Source organism: Martes martes (assembly GCF_963455335.1).
Source record: "Martes martes genome assembly, chromosome: 15".
Lineage (NCBI taxonomy): Eukaryota > Metazoa > Chordata > Mammalia > Carnivora > Mustelidae > Martes > Martes martes.
Genome location: NC_137903.1, coordinates 41,537,149 through 41,561,520, shown reverse-complemented (window position 1 = coordinate 41,561,520; position 24,372 = coordinate 41,537,149). Strand labels below are relative to the sequence as shown.

The following is a 24,372-nucleotide window of genomic DNA, read 5'->3' as shown; positions in this document are numbered from 1 at the left end:
ATTCTATCTCTTGAATATCTCTCGAATCTGTCATTGTATCTCCAGCCCATAACAGATACTCTGGTCACTTCTCACCTGGATTACGTAAACATCCCTGAATTGGTTTGTCACCAATACCTAATCTTACCCCTTTTAACCCATTCTCCACACAGCTGACAGAAAGTCCTTTCTAAAACAAGCAGCTGATTATTTCTGCCTCTTACTTAAAACCCCTCAATGCTTCCCACTGCCCCCGGGATTGGCTTACAGGGCTCTGCACTAGCAGTCTGGCTCCTGCTTACTCTGTCTTCTATTTACTCTCTTCATTTCATTCTCTAGTCACCAACTACCATTAGGGTTTTCTTACCTCTGGGCATATTCCTTCCCCCTGGCTCAGATACTCCTTAACTCCTGCTAACCCGTCAGGTCTTATCTTAACTCTTGTTTCCTCTCAGAAGTTCTCTTCCACAGTTCCTGCACACAATAGGCCCTTCAGAAATGAACTTCCTTTCCTAACAACCTTGTTTTAGTTTGACATCAAATTCTGAAGTTTTAATTTTGCTCAAATTATCTCACTAATCAAATCAAATCAAATAGGCTGATTTCTATTTTTAAATATTCTTTTATGAAGATCTACCAACAGACCATTTTGAATGATGTGATGAACTTTGCTACTAATGAGATGCGCCACAAATGTGGCATTTGCAACATTATTCCAAATAAAAATGGACAGGAAGGAAGGAAGGAAAGAGAGAGAGGGAAAGAAAGAAAGAAGAAGAAAGAAAGGTGGATGGGGGGAGGGTGGAAGGCAGGGTGGGAGGGAGGTAGGGAGGAAGGAAGAAAGGAAAAGGAGAGGAAAGGAAGGGAGGGGAAGGGGAGGAAGCAAGGAAGGAAGGAAAGGAAGGAAGAAAGAGAGGGACAGACAAAACTTGTTTTTCAGTCTTTGGAGAGTGATTCTCTCACGGAGTTCGCATGTCCATAGGTATATACAGTCCTCTAACTTCTACTATAGGTGTTTTACTCTTCTAGTTTCTCCTTTTGTTCTCATTAGAGCAATGTCAGCTAAATGAATTCTATTATAATTAAAATACTCAAATTCTTAATAATATTTCATCATCTTTCTACATAGCATTGAATTATACGGAGAGGCATGAAATACTGAATTAAATCATATATGATGTCTAATATCTCAAATTTTTGACCAAGAAGAATGGTAATTTCATCCATTCAACCTAATACAATATAAATGATGTTGAATTATATAGAAAAATAGGCAGATCAAGAATAATTATAAAGGTTATCTGTATAAGCACTTGACTATCTATAGATAGATAGCCCATTCATAAATTCTTACACTTTATAAAAATATCAATTTACTTAGCAAGTTTAAGACTGTCCCATAGTATAGAGGCTGGGGTTTTTTTGTTTTTGTTTTTTTTAGTTACTGAACTCCTTTTAAGAATCTAATGAAAGCTATAGATCATCTTACCAAAACAAACAAAATGCTCATATGCTTGCGTCAAGAAATTTGAATTTCTACTGATTTCGAGTCCATGAAGCCAAGATTCAAGTTTAAGAAAGTCCACAGTAGCAGAATTTTTAACTACAAGTAACACCTGAATAATGATATTCAACAAAACCAGAGGAAGTACAGGATATTCATATATTAAGTAAGGAAATGACTTTTTAAATCAAGTCTGATGGGTCAACACGGTTTCTGATTTTAACCTAGCTGAAACCACAGGCGTAGGAAGATAGCAGAAAAATTTTAAATCATGTTAGTTAAATCAGAAAAAATAAACACAAGAACATTTTTGATATTTAATATTACGCAGGTTTTAGAAGAATAAAGTTATTTATCTAATCCACTGTGGTTTATTAATACATCTTGTTGGTACACACACAAATAAACCATGTATGAAAGTAATAAGTTGTTTTTCATCTGCAACTGTTACGTCTATTTTAAAACCTATCAGTTCACTGAAATCACTCATTACCTAGTTCTTACAAGTTAGAGGGAAGTGATTCATCTTGTTGGATAATTCAATGAGAACAGGTCCATTCCAAAAAGATACAATCACACACAAATATTAACTGTGAAAATAATTAAAATCAAAATTTTTTACTTCTGATATTCTGTCTTTAATGTCAAGGCTGTAGGTAAGAAATTGTGAGGGCAACTTTCCTGCCTATTCCATACCTGCAGTCACCTCTGCCTGTGAATGCTTTGCCTGACGCACAGCCTTGGTCTGTAAATCCATCATTTCCTAAAACCTGCAGTTGCCAGCATATTCTGCTACAAGGACGGCATGACGACTCACATCCTTAGCACACCCACACTTCCATTATTCATTGCCACACCTCAAGCTCCACAACCTCTCACAAGTTGCAGCACATCCGAATGGGGAAGAGGGAGGTGGTGTGAACGGTGGGACAGACCTCGGTGTTTTTTCAAAACGCCAAGCTGTTGTGAAATTGATTTAGTGGTTATGACTATCTTTTTGGTGTGAAGATTTTTCTTCAAGAAGTTTAAATGACACAGAATACAATACAGTAGTAGAAGAGGAAACATCAGAGTACATCACATATTGTTTAAGGGTATTTCTTTAGATGTGTGTGTGTGTGTGTGTATGGTCAGGGTTTTGATGTAAAAGCTATTTTAAAATGTAGGTCTTGGGGCATCTGGGTGGCTCAGTGGATTAAGCCGCTGCCTTCGGCTCGGGTTATGATCTCAGGGTCCTGGAATCGAGCCCCGCATCTGCCTCAGCATCCCTGCTGAGCAGAGAGCCTGCTTCCCCTCTCTCTCTGCCTGACTCACTGCCTACTTGTGATCTCTCTCTCTCTGTCAAGTAAATAAATAAAATCTTTTAAAAAATAAAATAAAATAAAATAAAATAAAATAAAATAAAATAAAATGTAGGTCTCAGTTGAAAAACAATTTTAAACCTTCAGGTTGGAAACCTGTGCTTCAGTTCCAGCACGATCCCTGGATAATGTACTACTTCTGTCTCTGAGTTTCATCTCACATCTGCCTCACAATCACTTTATAAATTAAAATGATATCCTGTGATACAAATCAATATACAAAACTCTGTTGTATTTCAATACATGAGTAAGAAACTACCAGGAAGAGGAATTAAGAAAACAATCCATTTTATAATTGCATCAAAAAATATCTTGGAATAAATTTAACCAAGGAAAGATCTGTACACTGAAAACTATAAGACATTAAGGAAAGAAACTAAAGACACAAATAGATATTCCATGTTCACAGGTTAGAATTAATATTGTTAAAAGGTCCACACACCCAAAGCAATCTATAGATTCGATACAATCCCTATCAAAATTCCAATGGCATCTTTCACAGAAATGGAACAAACAATTTTAAAATTTGTATAGAACCACAAAAGATCCCAAATACCCAAAGCAATCAAAATTAACTCATAAAAAACTTGGACATAAGACCGTAAGCCATAAAACTAGAAGAAAACATAGGTGATGATCTTGGCGATTTTTTTTTTTTTTTTGGATTTGACATCTAAAATAAACACAACAAAAGCAAAAATAAACCAAGTGGGACTACATCATACTAAAAAACTTTTGCACAGGGGTTCCTGGGTGGCTCAGTCAGTTAAGTGTCTGACTCTTGATTTCAGATCAGATTTTGATCTCAGGATTATGAGTTCAAGCCCCATGAGTTTAAAAAATACAAACAAATCCTTCTGCACAGCAAAGGAAAGCCATCAACAAAATGAAAAGGCAACCTATTGAATGGTAGAAAATATTTGCAAACCATATGTCTGATAGAGTTAATATCCAAAATATATAAAGAACTCATATAACTCAACAGCAAAAAACCCAAACAATCTGATTAAAAAATGGGCAGAGGACCTGAACAGACATCTTTCCAAAGCAGACATACAGATAACCAACAGGTACGTGAAAAGGTGCCCAACACTACTACTCATCAAGGAAATGCAAATCATAACCGCCATGAGATGTCGCCTCACACCTGTTAGAGCAGCTACTATCAAGAGAATAAGAAATAAGGATTGGCCAGGATGTGGAGAGAAGGAAAGCCTTGTGCAATTGTTGGTGGAAATGTAAACTGGTGCAGCCACTATGGAAAATGAAGGTTCTTCAAAAAACTAAAAATAGAACTACCATATAGTCTAGCAATTTCACTTCTGGTATTTATCTGAATAAAACAAAAACACTAACTTGAAAAGACAGTATGGACTCCTATGTTCATTACAGCATTATTTACAACAGCCAGTAATGGAAACAATGTACAAGGCCACTGATGGTGAATGGCTAAAGAAAATGTGGTACACATGCACAACGGAATATTATTCAGCCATGAAAAAGAATGAAATCTTGCCATTAGGCACAATATGGATGGAACTTGAGGGCATTATGCTAAGTGAAGTAAGTCAGACAGAAAAAGATAAATACCATATGATTTCACTTATATGTAGAGTCTAAAAAACAAAACAAAACAAAACAAAAATACCCAAGTTCAGGGATACAGAGAATCGATTGATTGCCCGAGGCAGGGGGTAAGGGCTGGGTGAAATGGGTGAAGGAAGTCGAAATGTACAAATTTCTTTATCAAATGATGACATTATTCATTATAAAATAAATAAGTCATGGGGATACACTATACAGCATGGTGACTAGTTAATAATACCATACTGCCACTAGGAGTGCAGAGCTTGAAAGTTCTTACTATGGATGGTGATAGGAGTTAACTGGACTTACTGTGGTGATCATTTTGCAATTTTGCAACTGAAACTAATATAATGTTATGTCAATTATACCTTAATAAACATGGTGTCCTGTGAGTACTGTTTTATGTATCTAAGAAACCATTACTCTCCTTAGATAATGCAAAAACAAAAAACAAAACCCGAAACAAGACCTAAAAACAAAAACCAAAATCAAATAATTCATTATTACTTAAAATAAAAATTCATGTCTATCTGCCCACATTCACATAAATCATTCTGGTTGCACATGTTCATTCCAGAAAGTCGACCCAGATCATATTTTGAACTTATTTCCTAACATTTTAGGTTTCTGAGTCTTTCAAATCCCATGTTTCTGGTTTGACCATTGTTAATTTGCCTCCATCCTCTGAGGAGCTTCATAAATTATATTGGAAAAAAATCTTTCCCTATACATCTCACAATTCTGGATCATTTGCCTGGGTTTTCCATTCTCATTGATTGTCTGATGCTACCAAATTTCCCTTAAAGACATTTAACTTTCCATCTTACCTGTACCTCCTAACTCTCTCATCTTATTCTTAGAAATGAATGTTTTATTTTAACAGATTCCTATAGCACTGTTCTAGTTACAGTACTTGGATAGCTCTGGAACAATCAAAGGCCGGAGCCTACCTTTCAAACATACCACCCACAAAATTCAATCAAAGCCACCATGACCACTGAAATGTATTTTCAAAGTCTACAGACAAATGTAACTCATGCTTAGTCATTTGGCCCAGCCAAATAAAATAATCAGTCTGGAAGGCTTTACAAGTTTGCATTTCAGGATGAAGATTCAGAGGTCTGTTTTGCTTAGTATCTTTGGAAAATGATTTTTTGAATATACAATTCACTTGAAAGACAATATTTTTTTTCTGTTCAGTTATTTACATTTAGCACTGAATTATACTTTTTGATATTCAGAATTTACTTTAAGTTAAATTAAAAACAACAGTGTTACACCAAAAAAGTGTTAGAGCGGGTACGGTGCTTAAATGAAGTACGTGTCAAAGTACATTATAAGTAATGAGCTTAATAACCTAATGACAACTCAATCTTCTAATCGCCTAATCCAAAATCCATGGAGTCATCTTGACTCCTCATTTCCTCTCATACTCATGAGTAATATATCACAAAGTCCTTTTGGTTCTCTTTCAAAATATACTCAGGTTCCAATCACCCCTGTCTCCATTCCATCACTCTGGTAAACTCTATCATTATATCTCAACAGGATTACTGCAAAAACCCCTGTGTGATCTCCCTACTTCCACTCTTAACTTTCCAGCAGTCTGTTCTCAACATAGTTAGCACTGTGATCCCCTAAAACCTCAGACAGATCGTATCACTCTACCACTCAAAACCCTGTAAGAGCTACCCACTTCACTCAAAGCAAAGTCTGAATCCTTACAAAGACCTACATTTTCTGGCTCCTTGGGAGCTCTCTAACTTCCTTGTCGATAGCTCTCATTTTCATTTACTTCACTTCAGCTACATCGGCCTTTTTGCTGTTCTTCGAACCCACCAGGCATGAGCCAGCCTCAGGGCCTTTGAACTAGCTGTTGCCTCTGCTGGAACGCTCTTCCCCTAGACATGTGTACAACTAACCCATCTCCTTCACCTTCTTAATGAGATCTACCTACCCTTACTACCTAGTAACAACTCTAACTTTTCTTCTCCTTACTAATCCGGTCTTGCTTATTTTGACCTACTTTTCCTTTTCTCCTAGCCACTTATCACCTTCTAGCATATTAAACATATTACTTATTATGTTAGTCATTTATTGTCTGTTCCCTTCTGCAAGAATATGAGGTCCGTAAGACATGGGATCTTTGTTTCTTTGTTCAGAAGGGAAATTTATATTTATGTCATAGTTAGGTAAGAAGATTCCCTGGTACATTCCAGAGGTACAAGAATTAACATCAATAAATTGGTTCCAAATCTTTAAAAGTGTGCTCTCTCATCTTGATACCATAATTTTCTGGATAGAAATTTCCATATCAAATTATTTTATAAAACTTGTTCAGTTTTATATAACTAATCTAGGAGGCATAGGATAAGGAACAATATATCCATGACCATTTCGCAGATGTGGGGTGGGAATGGGCAGACGAAAGCTTTCCAAGTCCCTTAAAGGAAAGAAAGCACTGCCTAAGCAGGCTTTTCTTGCTTTGTCATAAATAATCCTAAAACAGATGGTCAAAAGCTAAATACTAAGTCTGCGGCTATGGAAACCACTATCACAGCCGTCCATCCTAGAGCCCTACCTGTAAGAAAAATGTTTGTCTTCCTATTGTTTCAATCTGAACTTACTAACTTTCACTCCAAGTCCTACTGGAAGGTACCAGACACACACCAGCCTCACAGAAATGTCTGGGAGAGACTGTTCATACTCAGTATCACCTTAAACATAGTCAAAATCCAGCAACGTATAGAGAAAGGGTTTTATATGATTGGCCATGTTCTTTCTGCATTCAGGTTCTGTCTTTATTATAAATAAATCCATGTATCTTACCTTAATGTTGCAAGCCTGCTCCATCAATCTTCTGGCATTTTCCTCCGCCCTGTATCTCTTTGGAAGCTGAACTCTGAAAAACTTTAAAGCACCTTCAAAATCAGCCTGCAGAAGATCTTCCTTTGAGGTCTGCAAAATAATCCCAAGAATCATCATTACATTTTAGCCTGCCTTCAGGACAAACACACTGAACAAAGAATTTTTAGTTTCCCGACTGCTTGTTTGTAGCTAAGATCTAGCTTAGTTCCACAAGTTTTTAGGAACATATTTCTAACCTCTTTACTATAAGCTGAAATAAGTCACCATAAATCCTGGGCAGAATATAAGAATTAATTAGTAGGCTAACATATTTAATTTACATAACCTGAAGATTAGAATGGTGGATCCCAGCAAAGCTAACCATGTTATAGCTCTGAGGGAAATGGAAAAAAAAAAAAAAAAAAGCCAGAAAAGCAAAACATTTTAACTCTGGGTCTAATCTATGACTTTAGCTTGCTGGGCGAGTATTTTAAGGATATTATTAGCAACTTAGCTGATGACATAGACAATGTAATCAAAGCATATTAAAATTATATATAATGAATACCTAATGGTAGCATTAATGGTACCCCCCAAGGGCCTTCCAACTAATGACAACAACAGCTCAAGAAAACAAGAAATTGATCCCCCACCTTAAAGAATGCTATGAAAAAGTAAATGAAGCAAATCCCTTAACTAGCAAACTTCTTATGAAAACTGTTTGCAAAATTTACTTCTTCAAGGAATAACTACTTAAAAATAAAGAGATGCATGCACAGAAAAAAGATGGAAAGGAAATAAGAGGTTTCTCTGGATAATGGGGTCATGGGGCCTTTTTCCCTTTTATTTTGCTGTATTTTCTGCAGTAAAGATTTTGTAATAAGAAAGACAATAAGGTGCGCCTGGCTGGCTCAGACTTTTGATTTTTGGAGGGTGTGAGTTTAAGCTCCACATGGGGTGTGGAGTCTATTTAAAAAAGAAAAGAAAAGAAAAGAAAAAGAAAGGTTTTAAGTATTTTAATAAACAACTATAAGTAATCTTTGACAAACTCTCTGATACAAGTTAAAGATTAAGCAGACTGGGTACACAGAAGTAAGCCAAAGAGAAATAAGATGTTTTAAGAGTCAGAAATTAATTGTCAAAAACTTCAGTAATAGGGGTGCCTGGGTGGCTCAGTGGGTTAAAGCCTCTGCCTTCAGCTCAGGTCATGATCTCAGGGTCCTGGGATCGAGCCCTGCATCTGGGCTCTCTGCTCGGCAGGGAGCCTGCTTCCCTTCCTCTCTCTCTCTCTGCCTGCCTCTCTGCCTACTTGTGATCTCTGTCTGTCAAATAAATAAATTTAAAAATCTTTAAAAAAAAAAAACACTTCAGTAATAAAATGAATAAACAAAACAAAACTAACCAGGATGGCTAGAAATCATAGAACTATGTGCTCGTTCTAAATATTACTTTATTTAGATTCAAATGTAGAGCTGATTAACCTTAAAGGCTGTCCTGAAAGTGTGTAAGGAAGTCAGGGAAATTCCTGCTCTTCACAGGACGTGAGTCGTCTTCAGCACCCTGGTCCCCAAACCACTAGACATGCCCATCGCTTAGGTGAACCACCGCACTAACCCACTAACTGGTCTCCCCGTTTCTGCTTTCGTTCCCCACAGCCCCCTGCTCCTTATCATAGCCAGACGATACCCTTTCACGTCATGTGGTTCTTCTGTGTAAAGCCCTCCAGGGCTTCCTACTGTGCTCAGAATAATCCAAAATTGTTACCATGGCCCACAAGACCCTTCATGATCTGGAGCCCCTGCTTTCTCCTCCAACCTCGTCGTGAACCCCATCTCCCTCCTGTTCTCAAGCTCCAGGCACACTGGCCTTGTTCCTGTTTTTCATACACACCAAGTTCATTCTTAGCTGAAGGCAACTGCCCTCGCTGTTCCCTCTGCCTAGACTGTCTTCTCCTAGATCTTCATAAGGATAGCAACTTCTTGTGATTTAGATTTTTAGCTCAAATGCAAAATCTGACTGAGGCCTTGCCTGAGCACTTAAATTCTCCCCCACCCCCAGCCCACCAAGTAATTTTCCACCAACGCATTTTCCCGTTTTACATCTGTTTCCTCCTAAGGAAAGGGGCCTTGCCTGTCTTGTGCATTGCTGTATCCACAGTGACAAGAATAATAACCGGAATATAGGAGGTACTCAATTAAAATTTACTGAATGAATGAATTCTACTTTCATCTTCCCTCCCTTTTAAACAGAAACATGTAAAATAAAATATTAATCCATACAGCAGGCATTTCCACAGGGGTTCCAGGTTGCCTCAGCTTCAGATCCATAACCAGTAATCAGAAAGTAGAGCTGGGCTAACAGCACCAGTGGAAAAACAAGCCTCGGTGCATCTCTGATCGACTTCCTCCCTCGTGGATACTTAGACACGATGGCCATAAGTGGTGGAACATTTAGCAGACAGAGTGCTATCAACTCACCTTAACTTAGTTGGGAAAGACTGTTAGCGGAAACTTCAGCCTAAGAGGGGGCTTCTCTGACCAACGTGTCAACCGCTGAATTATGGGAAAGCATCCAGCGGCCAGATACACCAGACACTACATCCCCAGTCTTCCCTTCTCAGCTGTGTTACTGGCTTTGATGATCAGCTCTCTGGTGACTGTCGGGAAAACTCAAGACACACTGTTTCTAGAGTTCATGGGGAAGCGGCATGAGCTGCCCTCTGAGGGCACCACTTCTACTTTCTGTGCAACTAAGCTCTAGTTACCTGGTAACAGACACCCCCAAAATGCTGGTGCAGTTCCTTGCCTGCAGGCAGTAGCATGATTACCGAATACTGGCCAAGGCCTCAATTCAAGTCCAGCCTCTGAGCTCGTGCAGAAGCAGGAAGGTGAGGATTAAAGACGAGGAATCGTGAAGCCTGTGACATGTGACCTCTGGTCAGCCACGGGTGGCCAGATCAGAGAGATGCACTTTGAAGGAGGCCATCCGCTCAGGGAAAGTGCAGCAAGAAGCTCGCCACCTGGATGGGGCTGAACCTGGGCTAAGTCTCTGGAAACCAGAATTCAGAGCGCCCTGTGACTGCCCTTTTCAAGTCACTGCTTGCCTTCATGATGCTCCAGATCCCATGGCCCACTCCGTTAAGCCCTGTCGGAGAGGAGCTCTAACAAGCCCCAAGCAGAAGGACTCGGGCAGACAGACATGTGGAAACTGCATGGTAGTCAGTCCCCTAATCTCAGTTTCTAGAAAGTAGCTGGCAATGAAAGAGACTCAAACAAGGCTGCAAAGTGTGAACTAAATCCATTCTGATCCCAGCTCTGGCTAACTTGGGGGGCTGCTTAATCGCCACTGTTCTACTTCAAGAAGGGAGAATCTTCAACCTCAGGAATTGGAGAAGGAAATAAGTTAAGTCCTATAAGTGCATTTTGTGAATCCCAAAACAAATATAAGGGATGACAGTTTGGAAAGTTGTCTCTGGGTTGCTCAAATACGCTCAGGTACTGGTATTTTAGTAGCTAAAAACAGTACCCTGCTCTCAGTGACATTTTTAATTCCAGAAAGCAGGCAGTCTAAGTTGTAAGAACTTATATTCCTGTCATGGACTGAAATAAAGCCAATTTCATTGAGAATTAAAAAAATATATATGCCAGAAGACAACCCCAGGAGAGGCAAAAGCCACGCAAAAAGTGTATTAACAAAAACCTTGCTTGCCAGTGCTCCAGAAGACCATAAGCAGTCCTACTCTGATTCTGAAGGGCTTTTTCCTCCAAATTAAGAGACTCCCAAAATCTCTAAGTATCACCTCCAAATACCTTTTTATGGCATAAGCAGACTGTAAATTTATAGGGGTAACCCTCCATTTTCTGACAGATGTATGCAAGAGGTTTTTCTCTCTACAAATGAGGAATAGATACCTCTTGGTCTGCAAAAATTTGGATGCCTCACTAAGAATTTATCACAAAGTTGTTTGGTTTTATAAACACTTTGTAAAAATCACAATTTGCACACATACGTATGTACATATCTATATAGTAGGATCATACATTTTTTTATTGATTACATAGTCACTTTCTCTAAAATGGAAGATATTTTTAAAAGCCTGAGAGGTCTCACTACCTAGAGATAAACTTAATTAACAATTTGTTACATTGCTTATAATCATTTTTTCTATCCTCACACACATATATTTAAGAAAATTTGAATCATATTAGTATATATCACCTTGTTAAATATATATGCTTCACAACTGTCAAGCATTAATGTAACAGTCTTAGTCCAAAATATAACTAGCAGGGCTTTCTATGAAACTAAAACATGACTTCACACAGCTTAGTAATCAACTGGCTATGGAGATGCTGTAATTAAGTTTACAGTTGTATGTATGAATGCTACGTGTCTACCCTGACAATGAAGAGAAGCTTAACCCATGAGCTTGTGGTAAGACCCAAGCTTTAAAAATGTACCCCTGCTTCTCCGCCTTTTGGCTAAGATCAAGTGTAAAAATGCACCTCTAAAATTCAAGGACCAAACCAAGTACCCAAAAAAGGAGAGGCCAGCTTCTGGATATCATTATCCATCTGTCTTCACTACAACAGAACTCTGTCAGGCTAGAAGAACTGATTGGAGCTGGAAAGGCTGTTCTTCAACTGGGAAATTCTTTGAGTTTTTCTATATTGTCTTCAGAATGATCGTGAGGGAAGAGTATCATAACAAAAATGCAATTACTTTCCTGACATTATTTGTTAAGTAAAATTAGCCAGAAAGTAACACAGATGAGAGCTAGGGAAATTTAAGTAAGCAAAGACATGTTTTCTTCCCTTGCAAAATAGAGAACTCTATCAGCTTTTAAACAAGAATAAATGATAACTTTTGAAAATTAGTGGATCTATTAATATTCATCTTTTGCTCCCCAAACTTGCTGTCAAATCCTTTTAAGAGATGACCTGGAACATGTTTATCAATTCACCTCCAGAGGAAGGATTACTTCTTTCTTCGTTTGAATAGAATTATATATAAAGATTATAAGAACAATTAAAAACATTTCAATCGGTCCTACTTCTATTTCCTTTCAAGTAGGTAAAGAGAACTATCCAGAGGGAAAAGGTAAGTAGGATTTTTTTTTTAAAGTAGGATGTTGATTTAGGTATCCTTTCCGCTTCCCTCAGTAAAATGAATTAAGCAAATTCCTAGGCACATGAGAGACTCCAACATAAATTTGTTCTATGAATTCATAAAAGCTCCACTTCAAGCACATCCAGTATTAAAAAGTCACAATTGATAAAATGCAAGTTAGAGAGTAGATGTAGGACTTATCTTAATATAAAAACTGATGTCTATATTTTGAAGGGCATCAGAATTATGTATGGCAACTTTTATATTTGACTCTTCAAGTTTCAAGAGTTGTAATCTCTCTTCAATGAGGAATCCTTGAAGCAGTCAAAACAGAAGTAAGAATGGGAGACATACTTGGTCTTCTGGCTTTTCATCCCAATAATCAATCCTCCTTCGGATTCACTGTGTACAGTGCCCACAGTGTCATACTGAAACCATAGCCAACATTGGTATTAATATAGGATGATCTGGTCATAACGTCCCACACCATTTAACAGCTAATAAAATCTAAAGGGAGAAAAGGGAGATTCTGAATAGGAGTAGAATAAAAGTTTTTCCTTCTTCTTTAAATTTCACACACTTACAGAGTATGGACTCTGGCTATGTGTCACTGCTGATACCATTTCCAGTGTGTTTTTCCCACTGAAAAATTCAGTGCAAGAGTATCACATTTTAAAGTGATTTTTTTTTTTTTTTAAGAGGCAGGGTGGGTGGCAAGGAACAGCTCTAACATTCGGGTGTTAGCTCCAGATGCTTCTATTCTGAACCTCTCACGACTCTTGGATGATCAATCGTTCTTCAAGGGCCTCTGATAAGCAGCAAATTCTAAGTTTGATTATTTTAGGGGATTACTTTTAAAAAAAAATCTAGGTATGGTTCTCTTTCTCACCTTCGCAATTTTTACCACAAATGGCTTTTTCTTCCTTTATAGTGTCTAACAGGATTTCTATTCAGTAGAGACATATTTTTGGAAGTCTGAGAATCATTTGGAAGCACAGGCTTTAGAAGACGGAAACCTTACTTCGCTGGTATCTAGGATACCTGTATCTCTTGCTTTGGAATTTTAATTTCACCAAAGAAATGTGTTTGGTGAGTCTACACACAGAATTTATGCCTTAAGGTAATATCTACAATGAAGTCCTTGTACTTGATTTGTTAAAGGGAAATTATTGTTTACTAATACTAAGTGCACCTCTGAAGGACAAGAAGCAAGAATTTCAAATGTAATTTAAATAAAAACTTAAAAAAAATTCAAATGTGCTTGGTATTCTAATCGTTTGATGGTCCCTCTGTGAATCAGGGGACAATGTATAAGGCTCAAAGTCCAAATCTACAACACTGTCTTGGTAGATCTTCATTCATTTGATCAGTCCATCAAGAAAATTAATTGACATGAAAAAAAAAATAAAAACCAACTACTGGGATTTTTAAAGTAAAATAATGTATTTACATGTGTCCAACCTACATGCATTCATGTTTAAAACCTATCTGAAAACAAAAACTCCATTGCCCACCCTTTTGAGTGGTAATGGAAAGATTGTAGTATTGCCTGTGGCAGGATCCCTCTCAGGACCAGCCTGTGCAGATCAGCCATCGATCCCACATCATTAGCCGGTCCAATAACACACAGCTGAACGACTGTACTTCCTCCTGGTACACATGCTAAATAAACTTTAAGCAGTAACTCATTGGATAGCTGATCTCAATTCACAGCCATATTACTAATTAAAGGGCATGTGATTTCCCAAACTGTAGAGTACCCTAGCTCTATCAATGATCTTTTCAGTACAATGCTGTATAACAAAGTCAGAGACTGCCAAATGACCCTACAGACAACTCAGTATATACTTTCCATGTGTAAGTAATGCAAATGGCACCATTACCTAGGCCAAATGTGAGAGCCCAAAACAACCCAAGGGATGTACGACCTTGAATACCTAATTGGGCAACCAGGCCAACTTCATATGGTTGCAACATACAGAGCCACATGACCTCCAGAAGATCTGAAGCGTATGAACCCAACTCCTTGTGCATTTTAGGGCCGATAATTGGTTTTAATGTAAAGGCATTATAAATTCAACCCTAATGTGGATTTAAGTATGAGAGACAGTCTTAGTTATCAATTTATGTTTTCCTTCAAAGCACTGAAAGTCTGAAGTGGCAAAGGAAGGCAGCACCAGATTACTGGAAAGTTGGCAGTGGGAGCCCTGGAGTCACAAAGTTAAGTAGTCTTTAAAAATATGGAAATATTTGAGAACCAAAACAGACTCCTCAAAGAGATGTAGAGAATTTGTTGAAATATATTTTAGCACTTAATAGTGTCAGAGCTCCTGAATAAAATGCTTTTTATTTCACTAAAACAAAACAAAACAAAACAACAAAACCAAAAAACAACCCCAAAACTCCTTTCTAATAGAACATAAACCTTCAGTTTTCTCTTTTTTAAGATAATGAGGTTCAGGGAAACATAAGTCAAGTGAGCACTGATGACCTCACCTGGGCATTAACATGTATGTATTGAACTCTTTTTCTTTCTTTCCCAAATGACAAAGAAACTGTATTTCTCAAAAATACCCCCCCCATAATTATATGCTGTTCACTGCTTCTAACTTCATCTCGCAAAGATAAACAGACTTTCTTCAGGGTGAAAAATCCCTCCTGCATACAGCTATCTAAAATGTTGTTATGATTAAGCAAGGGGGATGATATTTACATGAGAAAACATGCATGAAGACTGAATTGGTAACTGCAAATATAAACAGAAACGAACTAGACTGATGAGAGATATGAGAGAAAAGTGTTAAATTCAGTCAACATTATACTTCTGAAAAGACTCAAATATGACAGAACCATAACGAAAGAACAGTCTGGAATGGCATTAAACTCCATTGTATAAAATAGACAAAGCTTAATTATTCTTGTTCAATTACCAAATAATGGTATAGGACTACTGTAGACCAATTACATTATAGAACAGTTGCTAGGTACAGTTCTCAAACCACTGAAAAGAAACCCTGCACCAGCGATTGTGGGTATTTAATTTTAACCCTTGGTAGGAAGTGAGGAAGGGTGATTTTCTTCTTGTGCAAGAAATCAAAAAACAAGCAAGCCAGAATTCCCAGATTCCCAGCACAGACCCAACAGCTTTAAGCTGCTTCATAGATACACCGTTCAAGCATTCCAGGAAAAAAATTTTCAATTTCTTACCCAAGGATTTTTAAGGGGTAAAATTCCCTAACCAGTAAAAAAAAAAAAAAAAAAAAATCAAGTTGGCAATCAAACGGTGAGGTTAGAACGCAAACCACAGTAGTCTAGATAAGTAGCAATGTCTGTTGTGAAATTTAACCCTTTGGAGATGTAAATAACAGAATGCCTATATCAAGCACTTGGCTATTCTGCTTTACTGCTGAGTCTAGGCAACCAGAAAACATTTTTTTCCCCCTGCCACAGAGATAATGCCGCTAATGTGGCCCTGGGCTCTCAGAAAAGAGCCATAGCTCCTCTAGCCAATTAAGGAGTGGCGTGGACCAGGCTCAGCCAGAGCCCCAGGGCAGCGGCCACTCAGCACTTCCTGCTGGGTAGTTGGGGAAGAGGAAAAGAAAACAGGCGACTGCAAGCCTCTTTTAGGGATACAGGAATTCTCACAGAGCGTGGCAGATTCCCTACAAATGAAGTTCAATGAAAAACAGTCTCACCGCCAGAAGCCGAGGCACAAACAGACGATGCCCCATCCCCAGAAGTTCCAGCACTCGACATGCATACTCATTCACCAGCTTGCTCCTCTCGTCGTGCATGTCCTGGGACTTTCTGACTGGAGGTGTGAGCTTAGCAGCTGGGGCTGGGCAGGGCACCCCTTCTTCCATGAGCAGTAAGTAGGTGTCCAGAATGAGAAAGCTGGATCTCTGATCCCCAATTTTGAGAACTGCAGTGGGAAGGGAGCCAGGCTTAGGTCTCCCCAGGAGCACGCACAAGCCAGTCTGTGGTGGGAATTGTCAGCTAACGTCTCCTCAGGAAGAACATTTTGGCTAAATTATCCACTGTGCAAGAGCCCCAAAGTAGACTGGAAAACGAAATCAAACACTGAGCTAAATAAAAAACGGCAAAAGCAATCGAATGCAAGAAAATGGCCAAGAGTGATGCAGGAGAGTTCAGATACATGTGTTAAAATGTACCAGCAGCTCAGAAGGGTCTAGCATGTAAAGAGAGAGAGAGAGAGAGACTGTGTGTGTGTGTGTGTGTGTGTGTGCGCGCGTGTGTGTGTATGTGCGCGTGTGTGCGTGCGTGAGTGTGTGTGAGCAGACAGCAGCAGCAGTAGCCAGGAAGCCAGGGCAGTTGTGAAGCTGCAAGGAGAAAAGGATGAGCTCATTGCAATCCTTGATTCGTGACAAGCAGCGCCACGGCTGCCGCCGCCGCTGCCGCCGCCGCCGCTGCCGCCTCTCGCTGTGAATCAGTAATGAAGGGGTAGGGAAGGAAGGGGAGGGAGGAGGAGGAGGTAGGTGAATGAGCATGCATAGTGTGTCTCGGGGGAGAATGCTGTAATAAGAAGCCAATGGCGAGCCGTTGGACAGATGTGCTTCCCCCTCCCAGTCCACCTTCAATCAGTGTTGTTAGTCTGACAGCTTAGCTGTTGAATCCTAAAGCCAGAGACAGAAGAACTAGCTTCTTTTCCCATGTAATGCTCGCAGAAAAGCCAGACAGCCTGCCAGCTAAACGGCTGACCTTTCTTCCCTCTTGCTTTCTAATAACGAGAGCAGGTAAAAGTCTGATTTTATGCCGCGTATTTAAAGTGGGATGCTCCGATCCTGGTTAGACCGCGGAAATCTCACCAAGAGAGAGGTTGAGGGCGAAATGATACGGGGTGAACAGACAGCAAAGACGGAGCTTCCAAGAAAGGACACACCCTCAAGTTGCAGTGTTTGCGCAATAATAATGACTTTTTGCAATGCTAGTGTGTGAAGTTATTTCAGCATTCTGGGAAGTCATAATTAAAAGGAAGATTTTTATAAGCATGCAGTATGACAAAACATAAACACCTCCAACATAATAATGAGCATATACCTGAGGAACCACTGAAGTGGAGATTCTCAAAGCAGTAATAACTTTCTTAAGCCACAGATCCTGATAAACGCTCAGTTAATAGCTCAAAACATTATTCTAATGCTCCGGTCCAATTAATCCTTTCCGACTAATCATATAACTGCGGATTATCCATGCTTTAAAATTTTACAGTGTCAGTATGTGTTATATTAACTTCCTTGATGTGAATAGTCAGTTACAGCCAAATGAAGGGAAAAAGACAAGCTCCCCTTTGGGAGCAGTTTGTAAACTTCAGCAAACAATGAACTCATCATGCTCAGAATCTTGGTGCTGCAGTTCTGTAGCAAACACCAGACCAGCTTCTTCATGCAACTTGTAGTATGATACAGAGTAAGAGAACCACAGCGATTTCCTTCTGAGTCTTAAGTTTCCTGCTCTGACAAATGAGAGTTATAGATCTCTGTAAGTAACAAAATAGAAACATCAGCGTATCTCTGTGATATTGGTGAAAGAAAGAAATTAATTACAGAATTGGGGCAAAAGGCAAATACCGTCTGCTTTAACAAAATACTGTTTAGTTTCTTTTTCCAAAACTCAGTAAAACATTTCTGTTAAATATTTTGAGTATTCACAAAATCTTAAATACGGTATTTATATATGTTGTCAAGTCTTCTGTTTCTCCCCAAAATGATCTCTTTTTTCCCCCCAAAATGATTTTTCTTTCTTTTTTTTTTTTAAAGATTTTATTTATTTATTTGACAGACAGAGATCACAAGTAGGCAGAGAGGCAGGCAGAGAGAGAGAGGAGGAAGCAGGCTCCCTGCTGAGCAGAGAGTTCGATGTGGGGCTCGATGTGGGGCTCGATGTGGGGCTCGATGTGGGGCTCGATCCCAGGACCCTGGGATCATGACCTGAGCCGAAGGCAGAGGCTTTAACCCACTGAGCCACCCAGGCGCCCCATTTCTTTCTTTCTTTCTTTCTTTCTTTTTTTTTTTTTAGAGAGAAAAAGAATGTGTGTGTGCTACAGAGGGAGGGGGAGAGAAGAATCTTAAGCAGGCTCCATGCCCAGCAGTGGCCCACTGCCGGGCTCTATCTCATGACTCTGAGATTATGACCTGAGTCAAAATCAAGAGTTGGATGCTTAACCAACTGAGCCACCCAGGTGCCCCTCCAAAAATGATTTCTTAAAAAACTAGAGATTTTAGTGTAGAATGATCAAAACCATCAGAATATCACAAACACACACACACACACCAGACATTTCAGATCCTTAAGGTTCTGGAGGAAATGTCTCATGGTTTACTCAGGTTAGCTGGAGGGGGAGACTGTAAGGTTGAGGACAGAGGTTCTGGGCCTCTCAGAGCCTGCCCCCCAGCCACACACACCCCTCTGGGAACAGCTCCATTTTTATCTTGTATACATACTGGAGTTCTGCACGAGATTCTGTTCGAAAAGACTGTGCAACTGCTGTGTCAGTGTGCAAAGCACTGTCATGGAAGCTTCCCTTTTCAGGACAAGGGGATATTTTTTCTTGCAAAGGAAGGGAGAATTCAGTGACTCCTTTGCTTACAGGACTTTTTTGGACTGATATATTTTTTAAAGGATAGGGGAAATGTTTCCATGCAACTGACTTGGTTTCAAAGACACTGGCAGAGTCATTTATTTTTTCTTATATAAGCCAGAAACAAAAAATTTCTTCCCCAAATGGATTCTGGTAAGAAGTCAAAATTAATCAAAAGACTTTGGAACTATGGTTTGGCTTTGAGGGTCAAAAAAGAAGTTCTATTAAATGACCAAAGTATGATATTTTAATAAGCAAACCAAGTTACACTTAAAGGAATTATAAACGTGGTCCTGTATTTCAGTTTTCCTAATTTCTCCATCATCCTCCCCTTCAAAAATTCATTATCGTTGAGGAAGTGAAGGTAAGGTTCAGGTTGGGCTCTGAGTGGCCCCTGCTGGGAGAGCAGCAGTGGTTTCAGGGGGCGATGGCATGGGGCCAGTGCGTACCTTCCCCAACCAGTCTGAGGAACGGGGGCCACACCAGGCATGGGGATCAGAGCAGCAAGCAGCCTGAGGAAGAACAGGAGGAAAAAGGAAGTGGGCGGAGGCCCAGCTGGCTACTCCCCCCAACCAAGATGCTGAGCCAGAGGAGGCAGAGCTGGCACCGTGGGGGATGGAGAAGATGGAGCTGCTGACCCGCAGAACCGGATGCAGGTCCTGGGGCTTCCCAGGCCAGACCCGCAGTGAAGAGTGAGGATGGAGATGGAAAGGGAGCAGCAGCATAGCACGGAGCAGCCACGGCTCTGTTCCCGCAGACCCAGAACACGCTGAGCTGGTGAAAGGGGCAAAGGCTGAAGGCCGAGAATTCCCAGTGGGAAGATATGGTACTGAAGGCCCTCCAGGCCCAGAAGGCATCCCCTGCCTGGAAATGACCACACTGAGAGGGGGTGTCACCTCCCTGCACTCCAGACCAGAACGCGCAGAGGAATGAACACATTCCAGGTTGGAATGTCCATGCCCATCCTCTCGTCTTCCTTTCCACATCAAGATGAACCAGACTTCCCAGAAACCGACTCACTCCGTTCTGTGTATATGGAGGGACCAGCCCAAGCCCAACCTGTCTTGGCATGTATCACTCTGGGGAGAATAAAGCATTCTCTGTAAACAGCCTCCCGTCCCGAGCATCATCCCTCGCTTTCAAAATTTTCATAATTTTTTAGGTTGTCCTTTGAGAAGAGCCGTTGAACAATATCAGGTAAAATAACTCTTCACTTGGTGAAGTGGAAGAATGGATGGATACTAGGCATTTCTCAAGCCTTAGAAGAGTGATTCATCTCAGTGAGCATTTTCTCTTCTCCCTTCCCAGTTTCCCAAGTAACGTTTTTATTGCTGATGAGATTCAGTACAGTACACTTCTGAGAGATACATTTTTGAGTTATAAAGTAATCCAAAGATGAAACTAGTGACAGGAAAAAAAAAAAAAACTCTTCTAAACTAACCAGTTAAAAATACATGATTTCTCAAATTTTCTTACACTATCATGAAGATTTAAAAAAAAAAATCTGTAAAGGAAGTTCAGCAGCAAGTTGAAGATAATATGGGAAATTTGGATGAATCATGCAATGAGGAAGAGTGAGAAAAAAGTAAAGAGGACCGGGCAATGGTCCCTAAGCCAGGGTCCGAAGAACAGAAGGCTCTCTCTGCAGTGCCGGAATCAGGTGGACGGTGGTACAGTCCTAATCAGAGCCTTGTGCTTGAGTGCTCTCCCTGAGCCCCTCCACCGAGTCAGGATTGCTGGACACGTGCGGGATATGAACAGACGCCCATTGTAAAATTAAAAGCATATTCGACTTAATTTGTGGAATTGATTAATTTATGGAATTGCAAAGAAACATGCTAAGTAGTCACTTCAGGGGTTACACAAGCATTAGCAAGAGAATTAGCCAAATACTGATAAAAGACATTCCTGTGAGACCAACTGCCTCTTCAGTTCTAACCCTGAAGATTTAAACACTTAGTAATAACTAGGAAAGGACCTATATGCTTCTCAACTTGGAAAGGTAAAAGGACAAAAACTGAATTCTTTTTTGTGGGATAGATAATTTTTTAATTTTTAATTTTGATTTTTTAAAGATTTAATTTATTTATTTGGGAGAGAGAGGGAGAGCACACCTGAGACAGGACACAAGCAGGGGTGGGGGCAGAGGGAGAGGGAGAAGCAGACTTCCGACTGAGCAGGGGCTCAAATCCAGGACCCGAGATCATGGCCTGAGCCAAAGGCAGATGCTTTTTCTTTTTTTTTTTTAAGATTTTATTTATTTATTTGACAGAGAGAGACACAGTGAGAGAGGGAGCACAAGCAGGGGGAGTGGTAGAGGGAGGGGGAGAAGCAGGCTTCCCACCGAGCAGGGAGCCTGATGAGGGGCTCCATCCCAGGACCCCGAGATCATGACCTGAGCAGACGGCAGATGCTTAAACTAAACGACTGAGCCACCCAGGCGACCCTGGATAGACAACTTTTTAAAAGATGCACCCTCAATAATTTGGCAAGTTTCTAAGATCCAACAAAGGTCTCGACGTACGTGTCAAGTTCTGCACAAGACACAGCCTGCCATTCACGCTCCAGCCCTGCTGCTGCCTCTGCAGGTGGAAAGACCCCCAGATGCTGCTGCTAACTTTATGTATTATTCACACTACTTGAAGAAGAGGCTAAAATGAAGTGTAGTGAGACTGAGCCTATCAGTTATATCGCAGGGAGATGAGTCTCATTGTTTTGTAGCTGGAATTCATACCCTGAAGAACTGGAGTACAAAATAAAATACAACATTAAGTGACATAGTGGTGGGTAGTTCAGGTAACAGGTTTATAGGAATTCAAAGGGGAAAAAAAAAGTCCTGTAAAATATTATGGACTTCCCTAGTGTTTAAGAATGGTCTGACTTCTAGTAAGACTTAAGGCATAACCACTTTAAAGGAGTTTTTTTTTTTAATAGAAAAGAGAACTTTCTCCCACCAACAATAATTTAATAACATGCTCAACAGTCATGGTAACAATTTTTGTGGTCAGATTCTAGCTTAATGCCTTTATCAATGCAAGAACTTTTAGTCTCTTCAAGAGTTGGTCATTTTGCCTCTACTTCCTTATCTCTATTGACAACTATCTCAAAAGGCTGCCTGTTTTTATTATCGGACATTCATTTGTTTAGAAAGTACTACTTGCAGTAAGCCAGGAATGTGAAACTTCTAGTCACTGGGTTGGGGAATATATTTTATAACAACACAGAATTAAGTCAACTTTTTTAATGTGACATTAATTCAAATATTTGAAGGCAGTCTTAATTTCCTTATCTCCAAGTTAACCACCCCTGTTGCTAACTGGACCTTCCATAACCTGGTTTCTGTACCATTCTAAAGAGTTCACAATCCTACCTCCCGTGTAGAACGCACTTTTTGGACAATGTCCCTCAGTAAGGCACTACCTACACTAAGAAGGATACTCTAGGTAAGACAGCAGGATCATAAAATAATGCGTTGTTAGACCCTAGAAAGCATCAGAGTCTAACATGTTTATCCTACAGATGCTAAGACTGAGGCAGCGGATACATGACTGGTTTGGGATCATAGCACTTGCTGGAGGCAGAGCCAGGAAGCCAAGATCCCAGAGCCCAGCTGCACGACAGGGAACCTTGCATTTCCTGTGCTGTGGTTGTCTTCCAATTAAGGTAGCCCATTAAACAAACAAACCAACAAACAACTCTGTTATTAGGAAAACTGCTTTACCATTTTATTTCACATGGAACTGACCCGGAGCCCGTGCCCCCTCCCTGCTATGAAAGAATGTAAGACTCATAGGGGTGAGTTGAGAGGAGCAGCCAAAGCCTCCTTGAGAATCACCCCTTCTGAGCACACACTTAGGAGAACCAAGCACAGCTCTGTCTTCTCTGTGTTTAAGCGAGGTGCACTCTCTCCTTCGATCACCGTTAGAGAGACTCAGTCCCTGGGAGCTCAGCCTAGAGTGCCTCGTGAAGAGTGGCTTTCTCGAAGCCACGTTGGTGATGCAGGCTTGAACAGGGAAAGCTGTCTCGGTTCATTCATCCCGTTCCCTGGGCACTTTGTATAAGGCTCCCATTTATTTTCAGGTAGGCAGAAGCATAAATAAATGTCAGCAGGGGCCTGGTTGTTTTTTTTTTTTTTAATGTTACATTGATCAGATTAAAATGATGATCTACAGAATCCAGACTGTTCCTTGATCCTCTCATGCTGGATCAGCATTTTACTTCTTATTTTTATGTGTGCATGAGTGTACATGTGTGTTGTTTGTCATGGCTATTAAAAATAATGAGGTGCTTTATTCATCTTGATAAGTGGTGAATTGCCTCTACCTTCTTCCCATGGTCCACCTCCAGCTCTCTATTAAACTTGCCATCTCTGGCATCTTCACGTTACACAGAATGCTAAGTGTAGTTTAATAGCTGTCACTGAGAAAAATAATATTTTCAGTGGAGTCGCTATATGGGTCAGCCCATGTATTAGCAAGTGAATTTGTTTCCATAAAATGAATATGTCAAGACGGGGACAGTCAGGGCTTTTTTGCACAGACAAGTCCATGTTCTGGAATAACGGTGGTAACAGGTAGTCTGGCTGTACTATTTCCTTCCACCTGCCCTCGGCTCACAGCTTCGGATGGATTCAGTAGAATTTCCGAGGTAGCAAAATGCTGAGAATGGAGGGGATTTTTTCCTCTACTTTCACTGGAGGTGATCTGCTCCCTCTTCAGGCTGACTTATGTGATGGTAGCAGAACAGGTACACAGGGGTCTTCCCTGCGTGGTGGGCTCCTTTACCTATCTCACACTGCTCTTTGCTCCAAGCAAGGCCTAACAAAGTCACAAACTCTGATAGATACGTGCATAACTAACAATATAAATTTTAACAGTTACTACTTATTCAGTATCTACAAAGACTATGAACTAGACAAGCCCTTAGAGTATGCATTACTGCATTTAATCCTAACAACCACTGATGACCTTTTCCCATTGGAGGCACCTGAGCTTAGAACAGTGAAGTGACTTGCCCAAGATCATGTTGCTGGTAAGGGGTAACTGCAATTATAGTTTTTGGATAACTACCACATATTTAAAATCTAACTTGAGTTATTAAACAGTGGAGGAGGTAGACTTAAACAGGCTGGATCCTAGAAACTAATCAAATTAGTCCAGTGCAGACAACAGGATTTACACAGTCATGTCACTATGAATAGACTGAGGGACTAGTGTGTCTTGGGTTCTAAAAAGAAACAACGGAAATGAAAACAGAGTAAAAACTTATGCTCAAAAAGCAGCACCTGTACCCTGGTAATCCTATCCATACCCTTCTTGTTAATCACTACTGAACAACCCAGCCACAGGATCAGCCCTCTCCCCAGAGCTCCCAACCTGTATATCTAC

At 40.1% G+C, this 24,372-nt stretch overlaps 1 protein-coding gene across 4 annotated transcripts in view; it reads right to left on the bottom strand.

Annotated features, from left to right (window-relative positions):
• RABGAP1L (RAB GTPase activating protein 1 like) overlaps positions 1-24,372 on the bottom strand; it is a 757,100-nt gene that overhangs the window by 144,019 nt on the left and 588,709 nt on the right. For 2 of the 4 annotated variants that reach the window (XM_080824389.1, XM_080824392.1), the window contains exons 1-2: positions 16,083-16,831; positions 7,261-7,389 (exon numbers count right to left, since the gene is read on the bottom strand). In XM_080824389.1, the coding sequence (XP_080680515.1) occupies positions 7,261-7,389; positions 16,083-16,250 (297 nt within the window). In that variant the 5' untranslated portion in view covers positions 16,251-16,831. Of the gene's footprint in view, positions 1-7,260; positions 7,390-16,082; positions 16,832-24,372 lie in introns of those variants that run through there. The other 2 variants (XM_080824387.1, XM_080824388.1) reach the window with 1 other exon arrangement.